This window comes from Poecilia reticulata, linkage group LG13 (assembly GCF_000633615.1).
Source record: "Poecilia reticulata strain Guanapo linkage group LG13, Guppy_female_1.0+MT, whole genome shotgun sequence".
Taxonomy (NCBI): Eukaryota; Metazoa; Chordata; class Actinopteri; order Cyprinodontiformes; family Poeciliidae; genus Poecilia; species Poecilia reticulata.
The window spans coordinates 26101677-26118700 of record NC_024343.1 but is presented as its reverse complement, the minus strand read 5'-3'; the positions used below and the strand labels follow the sequence as shown (position 1 = coordinate 26118700).

General features: G+C 40.2%; 1 protein-coding gene across 8 annotated transcripts in view; it reads left to right on the top strand.

The window, feature by feature from the left end:
* Positions 1-916: 916 nt before the first annotated feature.
* Positions 917-17024, top strand: part of usp2a (ubiquitin specific peptidase 2a) — a 43251-nt gene continuing 27143 nt past the window's right edge. The window contains exons 1-3 of one of the 8 annotated variants that reach the window (XM_008426236.2): positions 918-1159; positions 7255-7349; positions 15429-16224. In XM_008426236.2, coding sequence (XP_008424458.1) covers positions 15484-16224 — 741 coding nt within the window. In that variant the 5' untranslated portion in view covers positions 918-1159; positions 7255-7349; positions 15429-15483. Of the gene's footprint in view, positions 1160-5852; positions 5987-7254; positions 7350-15428; positions 16225-17024 lie in introns of those variants that run through there. The other 7 variants (XM_008426235.2, XM_008426234.2, XM_008426239.2 and 4 more) reach the window with 7 other exon arrangements.

Below are 17024 nucleotides of genomic sequence, written 5' to 3'. Positions count from 1 at the left end.
TCTCTCTCTCTCTCTCTCTCTGTCTCTCTCTCTCTGTCTCTCTCTCTCTCTCTCACAGCAGGATAGCACATCCTGCCATCAAATAGAAAATGGTTTAGGGATTGTTTCAGGAGCACAACAAAGACTTTTGAGGTGTTGACTTGGTCTTTGAGCTCAGTCTAATCAAGAGTTTGTTAGATATCCATTTCTCAGGCAGCCCACACCATTTGGAGAATCAAATTTAGTCAAAAATATTAAAATCACATATCTTTGACATGACCCTAATTACAGAAAACCCCACATATTTTAGACTGTGTTTTGTTTTTGATAAAATATTGGTTTTAAACAATGTACTACTATATTCATTTTTATGGCATATGACATAATATTCTAACTTTTGGGGAATGAGTTGTCAGAAATAAAATTCAGCTTTTTAAAATTGATTTAGCATCGCAATTATGCATAGTCATATAATTTAGTATATAAATTATAATACAAAACTTTGAGAAAAATACCAATTTTTTTTAAACCTGGTTGAATGATTTTTTTTAGCAACAGTGAACTACATTTATAGGCAATGTGAGAATTTTATTTATAAAATAAATGCAATCATTAAACTGTCGATTTACCCCCCTTTATTTTTAAATATTAGCCCAAAGTTATATATACCTCCAGAAGTTATATATATTTAAATATTTATATTATTATTATGCTTTCCATTAAAAAGCTCCTATAAAAAAAAACACAGAAGGAGGAACGGGATAGATCTCCCGCGAGACCGAACGTCGCATATTTTCAATGAAAGGATTCTCTGATGTTTACGTTAGTCGCTATGGTGACGGTGTAGGAGGCGGTTCGCATTTATGGCCAGTGACGTGCTGAGTCTGCTTTGAACCAATCACAGCTTCGCTCCTTGGCCGTTCTGACGTCACCGTTAAAGCGAAATGGGCCGTTACTCGGTTGCTGAAACTCTACAACTGCAGCGAACAGGCGATATGGCTAAACACTAACGGTCGCCTCGTTAAAGCCTTTGGCAGATTTCTCGTCGGTTTAACATTATCGTTTTACTACAATTAAACCCTGGACCCTGTGGTCTGATAGAAGCACCGACCAGATAAAGGGGGACTCTGTTGGGGGCGTTTCGCTGCCCGTTTGGATCGGGATGATCTCCAACTGCGGGGTGAGTGAATGCAGTTCCCCTCTACCTCCATAACCCTGATAGGTGTTGTTTCTTCTTATTCTTGACACTTAGCTACTTAGCTTAGTCCCAGTATTGGGTCAGAATTTATAAGTCAAAACAACATTAGATTTGAGTGGAACAGAATGTTTGATTGGATTGTATGTTTTTTTTTTTTTTTTTTTATTTATTTTTTTATTCCTAAACGAAGCTTGCTGTGGAGGACAGCGGTTGGAAAAACTCGAGAAAGTTCGATTTATTCCTGCTTATTTTTTTCATCTGCACTTATTATATGTAGAGTAAAATGTATCCTTGTGATTTTATTGGTCATATCTATGCGGCTAAAGTATGAACAGTGTGTCCCGCAGCAGTGCCTCAGTTCGCTGTCACAGCACAGTTTGGCGCTGTGTCTATGCAGCTGTCCTGAATGCGTTTCCATGAGTTACCACTGAGGCGTATTCAGCCTGCTTACACAGCCGTAAAGTGTATACTAGTTAGTTTATAAGTGGTGTATTAACTTGACTGCATCTCCCAGCGGCAGGTTAGAGGAACGTTGGGTTTACGGTTGCCTCTATGTCCTCTCTCGTACCCTCTCTCGCGCTGCATTCCTGCGAGCCTGCCCGCTTCCATCACCAGGCAACCCTGCTGATTAGTGATGTGGCGCCCGAAGCCGAGCCGGCTCCTTATGCCCACTCACAATGAATGAGTGACTCATTCACATGAAACATGGAAGTATTATTATTATTATTATTATTATTATTATTATTATTATTATTATTATTATTATTATTATTATAGCATAATAGCAGCACATGTCAAAATATGCATAAGCTGTAAGTAACCTTGTAATTAGCACCTGTGTATTGGAGTTCATTTCTAGACATTGTTTCAAAAACATCAAATTACAATAAATGTAATCTCAAAGCCCTTTACAAGACAACTTCAATCCATTTCCATCCATCCATCCATTTTCTTGCACCCTTGTCCCTTAATGGGGTCGGGAGGGTTGCTGGTGCCTATCTCCAGCTAACGTTTCGGGCGAGAGGCGGGGTACACCCTGGACAGGTCACCAGTCTGCCACAGGGCAACACAGAGACACACAGGACACACAACCATGCACACACACTAGGGGCAATTTGGAGAGGCCAATTAACCTGACAGTCATGTTTTTGGACTGTGGGAGGAAACCGGAGTACCCGGAGAAAACCCACGCATGCACAGGGAGAACATGCAAACTCCATGCAGAAAGACCGGGGCCGGGAATCGAACCCAGAAGCTTCTTGCTGCAAGGCAACAGCTCTACCAACTGCGCCACTGTGCAGCCCTCAATCCATTTCACAATACAATATAATTTCAGTTCTAAAATAATTCAAGTCTTCCCCATACAATCCAATTATATAGTAACTTCCATATCAGATATGTTCAGTTTGTTTCTAACTTTAATACTGTGCCGTCAAAGTCAATTGATTATCTAATGGCAGCTGGTAAACATTTGTCTAAGGAAACCCAGATAATTTAATCTTGTTGACTTGGCATCAGTCTTTCATCCTGAGCAAGCATGTGACAACATTGGAGAAATCAACTTAATTTTTATAGAAAGACACATCCATCAGAAACAATCTCATTGTTTACAGCTATCTACCACTTTCTAAAATCTGATTTATATTAATCAAGAGGTATAATCAGAAACAGAGATACTTTAAAAATCCTCACAGGGAAAATTCACAGCAGGCACCTGATTAAAATGTAAGAAAATAAGCCAGTTAAAAAAAAAAGAACAGAAAAAAAGACAGAAAATTTGATAAAACAATTAAAAAAAAATTATGTTAATCAGTGTTGTAATATGGGGTTACGCTCATGCAAAATTAAATCTCAAAAACTTTTCCGAATTAAAATTGTGTAGCAGAAAGAGCCGGATATTGCTGGTGAGCTGAGCCAAATGAATCGGATCCGGGAATGGAGACGGAATTGCTATCACTACTCGTGTTGTTCGACTGGTTTTCTTATTAAGGTGCGGAATAACGTTATCGCCTGTGGTCTCCATCAGGCATTCCACCTCTGCTCGCATGTAATCAGTCTGTTTGGTACACTGCTGACATCACGGCACCCGGAGTGCCGACTTGAGTGCTCCGGTACCATCAGACCCGTCTCCTCTCGGTGTCATGTAACGCTATACGCCGGTTCAGAGCCACTTCGGCACAGAGCTCCGACTGTCTTTTTCCATTGTCATACGTCAGCTATGTCCTCTGGCCAGAGAATACTCGTTTTTATTTGGACCCTGGTGTCGCAGTCCAGGAATGCGTTTCCGGACACACGGAGCCTTCCAAGAGTATCACATCCGTCACCAACACAAAGTTCTGTAAATTATATTTTTATTTTATATGTTTCACCAACTCAAAAACAAAACAAAATTCTGAAGACTAAATTGTACATTGTAATTGTATTCACCCCCTTTAGCTCTGGTAACGTTAAGTAAAATTCAGTGCAAACAACTACATTCAGAAGTCACCTTAGCAAAACCCATATGTGCATTTAATTTCATTATAAACACTTGTCCAGTGACGATCTCAGAGGTTTGCTAGAGACCATTAGTGAAGAAACAGCATTATGAACACCAAAGAACCCAGCAGACAGGTCAGGGAGAACGTTAAGGAGAAGAACAGTAGTATCCAAAGCTCTCAGCATCTTTTATAAGATTGTTCAATGTATTTTTTGAAAATGGAAAGAGTATGTCGCCACGTCAGACGCCTCAACACATAACCTTCCACCTAAACTGACAGGCAATGAGAGAAGTAATTAGAGAAACAGCAGGTCACAGATTCACAGCTCAGATTCTAGAATCTGTTGACAGAATGCAGATCTACAAGACATTTGTATTTTGTTGTAAGGGACACTACCAACATATGAAAAATCGAGCTCTGATCAGATGAGCCCTGAGTTTAATATTATTTGGCCTAGAGCATTATGTGGAGGGAAAGCATCACCCTGAACACACCCTGAATCCCCACAGTGAAATGTGGTGGTGGCTGCATCATGCTTAGAAGATGCTTCCTGTTAATAGGGACAGATGCGCTGGTCAGAAGTGACAGAAAACATGGAAAGATAACAATAAACCAAATAGCCAGAGCTACATAAAATGGTTTGCATCAAAGCATATTCATGTGTCTGAATGGCCTAGTAAAAGCCCAGTCCTAAATCTAAGTAGAATTGCAATGGATTGCAAGCCCAAAGCAATATGTCCTCCCATATCTCGGCCTCTCCCCGCAGACTCTCGTCAATCAGCCCAGCATTACAGAGGTCACCTTCACACATTTACTAAGTTGGGAATTTGCATGACATGGGCTCACTTCTGGAAGCTGTTGCTATGACAATATGTTTTGTGTATGGGTGGTACTGTAAAACACTTTAAAAATTAATAAAATTATAAATATACAATTATGTATTTATCTGGAACAATGCAAACCCATGCCAGTGTCCTGAGATTGACTGCTTTTTCTATGAAAAAATACCTGTGTACTGTAATTTGAACTTTTTTTCCAATATGGAATTCATTCATAAAAAATATATAACTCATCCTAAGATTGCTAAAATACTCTGATTACTCTGTGAAAATGTGAAATTAGAGGAACTTATTTTCAGCTCTCTAGATTTAACTCCTTTTCAATAAAAAAAGTAAATCATAATTTCTACAATAAAAGTAAAAAATTACTTGAATCTAAAAACTCATCAAAATATATATAAAGCTTGTCATAAAATTTCCAACATATTTTCAGATGACATTGTCTATATTTGGTATGATGAAAGCCTGTCACCATATCTCTAGATTTAATATTTTTGAATTTAAATATTGCCATCTATCATTTCCAATAATAATGCCAGTAACAACCCAAATTAGTAAAAATTACAAAATCCATATTCTACATTGAAATTCCAAAAATGTTTGTAGATGAGCGGGTCTACAAGAGAAACAGTTTGAAATGTCTCATGTTCCTATATACAATGCTTTTTCAATTAGAACTAATTTTTTTTAGAAAAATGTATAAAAATCTATAGTTCATCAACAAATTACCAAAATATCCTCAGCTGGTTGTGTATTTATGTTAGGACTGTGGCTAAAATTGTAAGTACACAAAATACTCTCCATCCAGTGTGACTGATCTTCAGTTACAAACACACATATTCATGTTATTTGTAAAAAAAAAAAAATTAGAAACCTTGCGTTATTTTCCTTCCATTTAACAATTAAGGCACTGGTGATTTATCATGATTTATCATGTATAATCTCAATACAATTATTTTGAGTTGGTGATTGTAACATGGCAACATGTGGAAAAAGAAATATCTAGGGATTTGAATACTTTTGCAAGGAACCCTAAAATACATAATAATTAATTTCCACTAGCTCAGTTGTAACATCCTTACGGTGGCAATGTTTCAGCGGAACTTAATGGATGAATCACAATCTACTGTGGCACATTCTTAACTTTCAAGATGATTTCTGACATGTTTTTAGTGCTTGCTCCAGCAGAGCTGTGGAAATCACCTCTAGCCCGCCTGGCCTCCAGAAAGTTTTAACACTAGTCCTTTAAGAGTAAAGTGGAATGCCAGAGGAGCGCCGAGAGACCTGTGGAGGTCACAGGCGTCTGCTATATTTACCGGCTCTGTAACCTGATCCATGGCATTCTGGACAGCCGTGCTCACACTATCTATCCTCTTGCTCTGTGGGTCCGCAGCGTCCCGAGTAGCGCCCCTATTGCTTTCTGTCCATAGACCCGGCTGCTCAGAACAACAAGGGTGAGCCTTCTCAAACCTCCATTTATCTTCCTGCAGGTAACCTGCTTGGTTCTGGTCTCAACTGTTTGCTCAGCTTTGTAGTGATCTTCTGTGAGGAGCTGGGCTGAGGGTTGGGGATAATATTTCCAGATTTTTCTCGCATGAGAAGAAGCTTCGCTTTAAGTACGATGGTAATAAGCTGCTGCATGTTTTCTTTCTAACAAACCCGACTAAACAATCCTCCTCGTGTGAGCTTTACAGGAGCAACTTTCCGAGATTTGATTGTAGGATCTCAAGTGTCCATCCCCACTCTCTAATTATTGCTCGTTCATTTAAAGTTGAATGTGTCTGCTGTAAAGTTGAGCTTCTAGCTGCTTCACTTCTCTATTTATAGGACTTCCAGGCAATATGAAGTCCTCACACACTATATTTGTCATCCATGGAAAGGTTTTCTGGCATGTTAGCTGTCATTCTGCACATACAGTGCTGTGAAAAAGGATTTCCTCTTTAAGATTTCCTCTGTTTAGGAATTTGTTTTAGAACTTAAATGTTCCTGATCATTAACATCTGATAAAGTAGTAAATGCAAACTATTTATTAAAGCAAAAAGGTCTTCAAACCAACCTTATGAAACATGAGAGATTAATTCACTTGTGGTTAAATCATAAATTAACCAGAGTAAACCACATTTCTTCTGGTTCAGTTTCAGTGGTCACACTCAGACTTGGTTACCATTAGAGCTATAGAATCAAGAAATCACATCAAGTGAACCTCTCTGACAACAGGTGGGGTTTTAGCCTTGATTTAAAGGAATTCAGTATTTCACAATTTTTTGTAGTGTTCTGGAAGTTTGTTCCAGATTTGTGGTGCATAGAAGCTGAATGCTGCTTCTCCATGTTTGGTCCTGGTTCTGAGGATGAGAAGCAGACCAGAACCAGAAGACCGGAGAGGTCTTGAAAGTTGATATGACGACAACAACTCCTTAATGTATTTTGGTACTAGACATTCAGTGCTTTATAAACTAACAGACATATTTTATGATCTATTCTCCAAAGCAGAAAGCCAATGAACTGGGGTGATGGGCTCTATCTTACTGGTTTTAGTGCGAACACGAGCAGCAGTGTTATGGATGAGGCTGCTTCAAAAGCTGTTCCCTCTATCTAAAGCAGAATGTCTGACCATCAGTTTGCAACCTTAAACTCCATCACATTTGGATTAACACCCAGAAGTCCACCTGTTGCACTACTTTCACTCTTTTTCACTGTATTTGCTTTACACCCCAATCCTGTGTTCTCACTCATTTGGCATGTCTGTGTTTTTTCACAGGGGTGATCTCTGTGTTTAAACTCTGGGGTGGCATCAGTAGGATGAGCTGCCCCTAAACCCATGAAGTCTGACGCACACTGCTACAAATACAGCAGGTACCAGCTTCCCAAACATAAATGAATGATAAAAATATAAGTAAAGCTTTTTTTTTATCATTTATACTTCAGTTTTTAAAGTTGATCAGAGTTTCTCGGAGCTTCTAATTGGTCACCCAGGACTGTTTATCTGGAGCATAAATACAAAGGGGAACAGAGTGTATTTCTTTTAGACTGGGATGGGGCCCCATATTTATCTTGCCTCTACACACAGTGAGCCGGATTGGGACAAAAAGCTTTAAAGGTCACCGTTAGGAGAACTTCAGCAAAGAGAAGCATCTTCTTCTTGCCAAGTTTCTATAACAACTGTCAGACACCGTCTACATGGCAACCAGTTGTTTGGGAGTGATGCCAGAACAACGTCTGCCATCACAAGTGTAATGCTGTCCTAAGACTTTAACTAGAACGTTGTGCTCTGGTCTGATGAGACTCAAATTGAGCTTTTTAGTAGCACTTCGACTGGGTTTGGGCTGAAACAAAGGTTTAAAAACTTTAAAAAGCACTTCTTGTTCGTTGATATGTATGCTTGGAGGTCTGTGATGCCTTTTTCTACAAAGGCCCTGGAAACATGCTTAGTGTGCGAGGCACCATGAGCTCTTGAAATAGCTGGAGATTCAATGGTCACTTTAAAGGCAGTTCACAAACCCTTATTTTAGGTTACATATTTTTATGGATTTGTCATTAACTGGCAGAAATTAGTTTTCTGATTTGTACTTTAAAGGGTTTGTATTTTTGTCAAAAGAAAATAATTTTGTTGATCACGATATACTTTTTATTGACACTGCAAATAAACAAAACCCGGTCCAGCCAAACAGTCAGTCAATATAAGCCGTGTTGTCGCTTAAAACGTTGGATGAAAAGTAACAAGTTACTGCAGCGACATTTCTGTCATAATCTTGATGAGACCCAAAAATACTAAATCCTCCAGGTACAGCAGGTCACTTAGAGCGCCGACAGGCTGGATGGTTGAATGAATCATCCACCTGATGGTTTCAACGGATGTCAGCAACAGCTTTGATTAAAAGCAGGATTCGTTTTTTTCAATCACAGAGGACACATTCTGTAAAGCTGAAGATTACAATTCTCTTGTCCAAATCACCTGTACTTGAGAAGGTGCTAATAGAAGTTGTCAGGGTTATTGTCTCTAATCTTTTGTAACTTATAACATCCATCAGCATCAGTAAGTGGATCAGCAGAGATCGATGAGCTTTTTAATTAGTAACGGAGTGTAAATGACCAAATGATGGAGTCAATGAATAAAGAATGAAGTTGGTCATGTGCAGAGGGTGCAGCAGCAGTAACTGCAGCCCACAGATCCTGTCCTACGCACTGTAGTCACGGCCTCGTGCGTGAGTCACCAACAGATGGTGGTAGTGATAAATGCTAATGGCCTTCTTCCCCTCCAGGTTCTTATTGTTGTCAAATCTAGGCTGTGTAGTGAAGACCGTAGCAGGCGGAGATTCAGGAAAATTTGAATGGAAGATTTTGAGCGTGTGTTCTGTTTTTCAGGTGTTTGAAGGCTATTTGATGTGAAGTCTGTTTGGACTCAATTTGTCTCCTCTTTGAAATGAAGACATATAGGCAGACACTTGCTTAGCAGAGTTGGTGGTCTAGGTAATGTCCGTTTCTTACTCAGAGGTGGAAGCAGTTTACTACTTTGGTGACTTCTTTAGGAAATGGTTGCGCTAAATTGTATTTGGTGTTGTCAGAGTAGAGAGAGAGATGAATCCTAATGACACTTTTGACACTTTTTAAAAATAAAATAAAAAAATTAAAACAATGTATTCTTGTCATTGTGTATTATTGCCATAATACACATGACAAAATGTGGAAAGGTCTAAGATGAGAACCAATACAACATAATTTATGTTTCTTAGTGATGGTCAAAGTCAATGGTGGAAAAATACTCTCTTGAGCCAAGCGTGGCATAAAGCTGCACCAAGTAACATGTTGCTAATGAGAGATGGGTTTGTAAATCCACAGGAGCCCAGTTGAGAATCTCAGTGTAACAAGAAGATCAATATCATGTGATCCACCTGTCGGTGTTCTTATGTTTGGCTCAATGGAGGTCTGGTCGATGAGGTGAAGAAAAGGCCGTTTTATGTGAGACTGGCTGAATCAGTGCCACGGATGTGTTTGTATAACAAGACATCATCGCCTACCAGCAACTTCAACCAGATGTTATGATAGCTCTGTGCCTGTCACAGCTCTTTAGGTGAAGCAATGTTTTTCTTCATTCTCCTACATATTGCTGACTTATAAACTGTGAAATTAAAGCAGCCATGCTGTCTAAAAGCCAAGGTGGTGGGACAGATCAACAGGCTCAAAAAACAGAATCAAGCAATAAAAGTTAAACCAATTATTTTGTAACAGTTATTATTACACTTTATTGCTTATTTATGGTCTCCTCAGAAAGATGTCATAGTAACATACCTTCTTGAATAAAAGGTGATTTTCTAGCCATAAACCAGTACAGTGTTTCCAACAGTCCTCAGGAGCGTCAGACTGAGAAACAGTTCATATAAGATCAGCAGTTCCAGTAGGTTTTTGCTAACTCTGCCGCTAGTCTGGAGGAGCTGAGTGGGGCAGGTGTGGGAAGAGGTGTTTTGTGAGGCGGAAGCTCAGCTGGAGATTGCAGCTCCAAGTAGGAGCTTTGTGCAAATGTTTAGGGCTTTGTGGGGGCAAGCATTCAGGCACCCCGAATGGCTGCTGGGGGAGATTAAAGGATTTCTCAAACTTGGATGAAATAATCAAAGCAACACTCCAGGTATGTTCTTGATGGAAGAATAACATTATAACACAAAATAAAGCTCAAAAAAGTTGATTGACTTTTAATCTGAAAAGGTTTTACCCAGGTTTTTGGCACCACTTTTACGCATGTATGCCTGCTCACACCTTTTAGCGCTCTTTATTTGGAATCTTTGTAGATCAGGCCCCAAGTATAGCTTTTGGGAAAGACATCCAGGAGGTGCATTTGAATGAACTACAAAAGTATTATAGCAATATCTGCTGAGACATGAGAAGAAGTTCAGATGTTGTTGTTTTTTTTAGTTTTTTTTATCATGCACAGTGCTGTTTGGGTAAAACCAAAACAATTACATCAGAATAAACAGCTGCTGTCAAAGCACAGTGGTGGAGGAGTGAAGGCCTAGTCTTGTTTTACACCTGCAGGTCCAAAGTGTCCTCCTGCCATTGAGTTGACCATAAACCAATCTGTTCACCGAATGTAGTCTTAAATCAAAAGTGAGGCATTATGTCTTATATTTTAAGTCACAATGACCTAAAAGTCAAAATAACTTTTAGATCAAAATGAGTCATAAACAAGAAAAATAATCAGTTGTACAGAACGATATGTGAAAAGAAAGACATAAATCAAGGTGCCCTGAAGGCCCAGTCAAAGTCCAGACCTCAACCTGATTGAAATGCTGTTGTGGGAGTCTAATAGAGTTGTGCAGAAAGCAGTGTCTGCAAACCTCAATGAATTCATGCAATGTTGAAAACGGTGTGGGTCAAAATTTCTCCTTGACATGTAAAATTTTACTCCGTACAAAAATGACCACAAATAGTTCTTTATTCTGAAGGTGAGTAGAATCTGTTGAATCATGGGGTATTCTTGGTTTACACTTGACTTTGTTATTTGAATAAATAATGATAGTGAGGAAATCTGTTTCTAGGTCAAACCCTTAACTGAAGCAGAGTTTAATTCTATTTGGATGCAGCTCTGTGACTATTCAGTTTACCACTTAGTTCTCCTTTTTATCATATCACTACAGTTTCAGCCCACTCTGAGCAAATATTACGCTGAGGAAATATTAAGAAAGAAGCAAGATTTTAAGGTCATGTCTGCTCTTCTGCAGTTTCGGAGGACCAAGATTTAAAAGCCATTGCTGATAATGTGATATTTATCATTGGTTTGTGCAATTTCACATGGACATGGAGTAAAATTTTGGAGATCATAAATGAGTCAATTTCTTCCGTCACAAGTCTGAATGAATTTACTTCTCTCAAATATTTTTGCAGATGAGCTGAATGCCAAATGCAGTGTTAATTTGTCCACTAGTTTCTATTTTTTCTTGGTCGTTGGGTAGATTCATACTAGCCGAGCATTGCTCTGGGATCCAGTTCCACATATTGAAAGTGAGGTTCGTAAAAAGATTTTGGCCCAGTTCTCTGAAACTTGCCCCGTAGGTGAAACCTCATCTCTCCATCTCGATGCCAGTAGGCAGCTGCTACAAACCTCTCTTGGAGTGCACCAATGCAATCATCTCTGCCACTCAGTTGAAATATTTTTAATAGCGATGTCCTAAAAGCTTGGTGCACCCATTACATCTCTTATGGGTGCCAGTGGTCTGATCTCTTTTTTCCCCCCAGCTGTATAGATGCTTGCTGGTCAGAAACCTGTCATTTTCTTGGTTTGAAGAAAGGATAAGAACGTAGTTACCAGTCAACAGCTCTGATAGGAAGTTTAAATTGGCCATAACTTGTTGCTACTGTAGCCATGGTAACTCCCGGTTAGCACTGCCTCAGGGAAGGCTGAAAATGTAGAATAGCCAGAATGTGTAAGTGTGTGAGTTTTTGTTCCTGTTGTAACATGTGCAATTCATACACTATAGTAATTATTTGGCAAATTCAGTGTGTCTGTATTCCAGTTCACTTCAGTAATGTATAGTCGCACCCCCTGAATACTTTCACATTGTCATGTTACAGCGAAAAACTCTATGTGGTTTATTGCCGTTTTATGCACCAGCACATAACTGCAAAGTAAAATAAAAATTATACATGATTTTTAAAAAAATTGACAGGTAAAGTAAAACAAATCTGGCTCTACTCTAATACCTTAAATAAAACTTAATGCTATTAATTCCTTTCAAAAGAAGGCTGGGCAGCCGATTGGAAGAAAAGCCCATGATAAGTCAGGAGGAGCTGCAGAGATTCTCTGCTCATGTGGGAGAAGCTGTACATAGGACATCAACACTCTACAAGTCAGACCTTCATGGTACTGTGGCAAGAATTAAACCCTTATTATGAGCTTTCCTGGCACATAGTGCCATTTTATAGCACTATCAAGTAGCTGTGTTACTTGGGTTGTTATAAAAATACTGTACATGTCAAATATAACTTCACAATTTGTTGACTTGACAGTTGATCATCTGAACACCTACAGGAACTGGGTTCTTGTTTGATTGGGGGCAGCTCTGGGACTTGGAACATGGTCAATATATAGTCCTTAGACAGGTGGACATGTTTTGTCTTGGTGAAACACAGAATGATGGATGATATAGCACAGTGTGGTACTACCAGAATATAGCTAATGTGTGCCTTCACAGCATCATTGGTATATTTTATCCTCTTTCCACATGATGATAATATGTGGTAATTAATGCAGAACAGCGAGCCATCACTGAAAACAACAGGACCCCACTCGCCAGTCCCACCCTTCAAGCATAACCATCTCTGCTCCACTCTGCACATCATAGGACAGGGAGCCTGCAGCAAGGCTGAAGCCAGTCACTGAGATACCCTGTGGGTGAGACGGGGTGCTGTAATTAGTCCAATATCTGTCTCCAGATGGCAAGCGCAGATGTTCTCTCATGCTTGGTACACAATATGGCAAGCCTTATTCTACTATGGTTATCATAAGCAACTGGAACCTTAATGATGTGTGTAGATTTCCTCTCATCTAAATCGGTTCTAACTAGTGATTGGTAATAATTAGTTTATTTTTATTGTGCAAAAATGTTTTTTTGTTTGTTTTTTTTTTTTTCAAATAGCGTGACTAAAACTTTAGTCGGGGCAATTACCACTTATTCAATATCAATGTGATATTCGCGATAAAGGTTGTTATTAAAAGTGAAGCCAGAAGATGACTCTGTCCTCTCAGATTCTGTAACATTAGAGTCCATATAATTCTTCCTTTTTGTGTCAGAATGCTGAAACCAAAACAACCCTGCCAAACTGTAGAGGATCACTCTACTTATCTTCATCATCTGGCTTCATCTGGTTGAACATGGCCTGCTTCTGCATATGTTGGCCTGCCTCCCTCCGAGTGCTCATGTACCTGGTTAGGATCCATTGGCTGAATTATTGATGAAACCTTTTGATGTTGAAAAACAGATTGAGAGAGACCATAAGAAGGCTATGCCAATACAGAGAAGAACATTCTGAGAGAAAAGGAAGCCCACTCCCACAGAGGGATGAAGGGAGAGCAGGAGAGGATAGGAAGCGGTAAGAGAGGCGAGATCAGAGCAGAAAGAGCGAGGTTAAAGAAATCGGAGCCTCCCTGGATGAACTCAACACGGATCAACAACATCAGATACTTTTATTTATTCAGATGCTTCTGCACATGTGAACAGGAGCCTCTCTGAGCCTTTGCTGCAACAGTAACACTCCAGGCTGCCAGCCATTACTTCCACCTCACACACAGACTTTACCTGTATTCATCTGCTGGAGAGACATCTCGATGGTTGGTGATGGGGAGAAAATATTCAGCTTGACGTGTCAAAGTAATCTGTTTAATCTGGATTTAAAGTTAAAGTTCTGTGAAATAAGGGTTCTTGTTGACTTTTCCAGCAAACAAGATTTAAATCACAAGGGAACATTTTCCATAGCTGCATGCACACAGCCCCATGAGTTAATATTTTGTTGAAACACCTTTCCCTGGAATTAAGCATCTTTAAATGCAGTACATCTCTGCCAATCTTTCACATCTAGGCAGACCTTTTTCTGTTTCTACTCGTTGTTTGCCAAGTTGCTCCAGATTAGGTTATAGAGAGCAGCTGTGAATATCAATGTTCAAGTGTTGGTAGAGATCAACAGGATTTGGGTCTAGACTTTGACTGGACACATGAATATCAGGGGTTTTTTTTCTCTGTGAATATATAAAAGTCTGCTAAAATCGTAGCTTTGACCACAATGTGAAATCAGAAAGAGCCAAGAGAGAGAGAGAGGAGCACTGTTGGAGTGAAGTTGTGCTTATTGGGTAATTACACAGATCATATTTGAAAGAAGGCAGACATTTTAAATGCAAACACTGTAAAGGAATAAAAGCATTTTCTCAAACTGAAAATGTAAACCTTTGATATTTGGCATTTTAATTCCTGCATATGTACTGGTGTGAACTAGAGTAAATCTGCTGGATATGAAGAGAAACTGTAAACAAAAGTATCAATATCATCATTCTAATATCAGTCCAATACTAATACTCACCTTGACATCAATAGCATAGAGATATTTAGATTGATATGCCCAGCCTTATTATGCACTAATATGTTATACTTGTGTGCATAAAAAAATCCAAAATGACAAAGTGGAAGGGGTATGAAGACTTTTAAAAGACACTGAAAATTGCAGCCCGGTGTTTTTTTTTTAATGTCACAGTTATAATGCGCCTGGGCTAATTTAGAACCAGAGGTTGGAGAACTCTGGTAAAAACTGACTCTTAGATTTCAGCAGGAAGACTGCAGTCAAACCTCAATGTTTTTGCTTTAAATACCTTTCAAGAACTGTGAAGCTGCAGTTGCGATATTTCTGGTGTGTGGTTGCCAAGGTTACTAAGTGTGTGGTTAGTGGAGTAAGATCTGCAGTGCCAGGTCCAGGTTTTTGTCCAGTTGCCAGCTGTATAAATGCACCAGTTTGCTCTTTCAACTCCCCAGTGGGCTAAGGAAGAGATTCACTCACCTTTCACCTGTCCTTCCAGTCTTAATCCTGTTCCTGCTGTATTTTCAAACAGTCATAAAGAAACAGCTGAATAAAAGCTGATGTGCCATGAATATTGGGAGAAACAGTGGGCTGCAGTAATGTGATCGGTGTTAAATGTAGGTAAAGAAGCTCAAATATTGATGGAATCCTAAAGGCAGGGTGATGAGTGCGTGCATGGGTCAGTTTTTGCTTCGGATGATGCAGGCTGACAGCAGATGTGATGTGATGGCAGATAAATTCCTGAATCATTCGTTCAGCGCTCAGGGGAGGTGTGGATGAATAATGGCCTGACTCCTGCCTGCTGTGTTGCTGTGGTTTGTATTGATCCCATTGTTGCTGATGAACTAATACAGTGCTTGTGTCTCTTTGCTGTGTCTGCAGTCGATGCAGTCTTCCAGAGGCTCCCCCTGGCTGAAAAACCAGCAGCAACAGCAGCATGTCCCGCGTCTCCTCCACCCCCAAACGCTATGCTGGCTCCTCCTACACCAGCCACTATAGCTCCTACAGCCCCTCCCTGACCCCGGGCCTCAGCACCTATAGCGAGCGGGACCGGCTGTCCACCTACAGGTCCCCCAACTCCACTTCCTCCTCAGGATACTCGTCCAGCTACCTGAGCAGCTCCACCGCCCGCGGCCGCAACTACAACGCCTCCTCGGACCCCGATCGAGACCGGGGTCGAACTATCCCTCGCACCGACATCCTCGGGAGTAGCAGCAGCATCCTCGGGAGTAGCAGCAACAGCATCAACAGCCGACGGAGTGAGAGCCTAAGCAGAACCTCCGTCAAGAGCTACGGAGCGTCAGGTCTGAGTGGGGGGTCCGCCTACTCTGGCTACAGCTCCTACCAGTCCAGCTACCTCGCTTCTTCACCGGCGGCCTCCAGCATCTCACTCAACAGAAGAAAGTCTGTTTCCCAGAGTGACCTGAGCAGGGACTTGTCCTCCCTGAGCCTCAGCGATGCGTCCTCCTCCTCCACCAGTGCCCTACGGAGCTACCACAGTCGAACTAAAGACGTGCCCGAGTCGTATGACATAGGCTCCAGACCGGGCAGCTCGAGCCTGTTGCGGAGCTCCACTCAGGAGGCCTTCAGTAGCAGCAGCAGCAGCAGAGCATTTAGCTCCTCGGCATGGGAACAAAGCAGCAACGGGATGTCTGACACCCCGAGCAGGAACTCCACAGTAAGTTCTCTTTTCTTCTTCTGCTTTTACATGATGTGTGCTCATCCAGATGTGATCAATAAGCAAGCTGATGGAGGCTGAATAGAATTCAAGCTGCAGTTTTTGCCACTGATGTCCTCTGCACAGCTCTGCTTTTGTTTCATTGAGTTCCCATGTTGTAAAGCAAAACTTAGTGATGCTCACATTGCAACTGGTAGAAGTGTTTCTTGACCAGGTGGGGGCGCTGTTGGTCAAATTACTTTGCGTTTACTTTGGGTACCAAACATATTGATTTACTTGACTTTCATTGGAAATATTTTGAACCTCTATATAGAAAGTCCAGATTGTCCCACCCCCCTATATTATATGGACTAATTGAGTGTGTGTAAGTAGCTACTGATTCTATTCAGTACCCATAGTGATAAAATCACCTCTTGGACACTTGATGCCTGTTAAAGCCAGCAATTATCTCACTCTCTACTTTCCTGAGTGAGCTTGGTCTATAGGCCACTCTGGCCTCACTGAGTTCAGTATTTATGAGTTTCCTTGGCAAACATGAGATCAGTCCCGCAGGGTGGCAACATTGTACATGAAAGACTTGGAAAGTAGGATTTTTTTTTGTTTATTACAATTTTTTTTGTGTGTGATGATTTTGTATGTTGTTTTTTTTTACATAACTTTGTTATTGTTATTTAGTTGTATCATGGGAGCTTATGTGAAAATGTACCAGACACAACTAAAATTAATTAATGTTTGCTTTAGTCATTTGTTTGGATTTATTTAGTTTCATTTCCAATGTTTTCTTGAGATAAAAGTATATA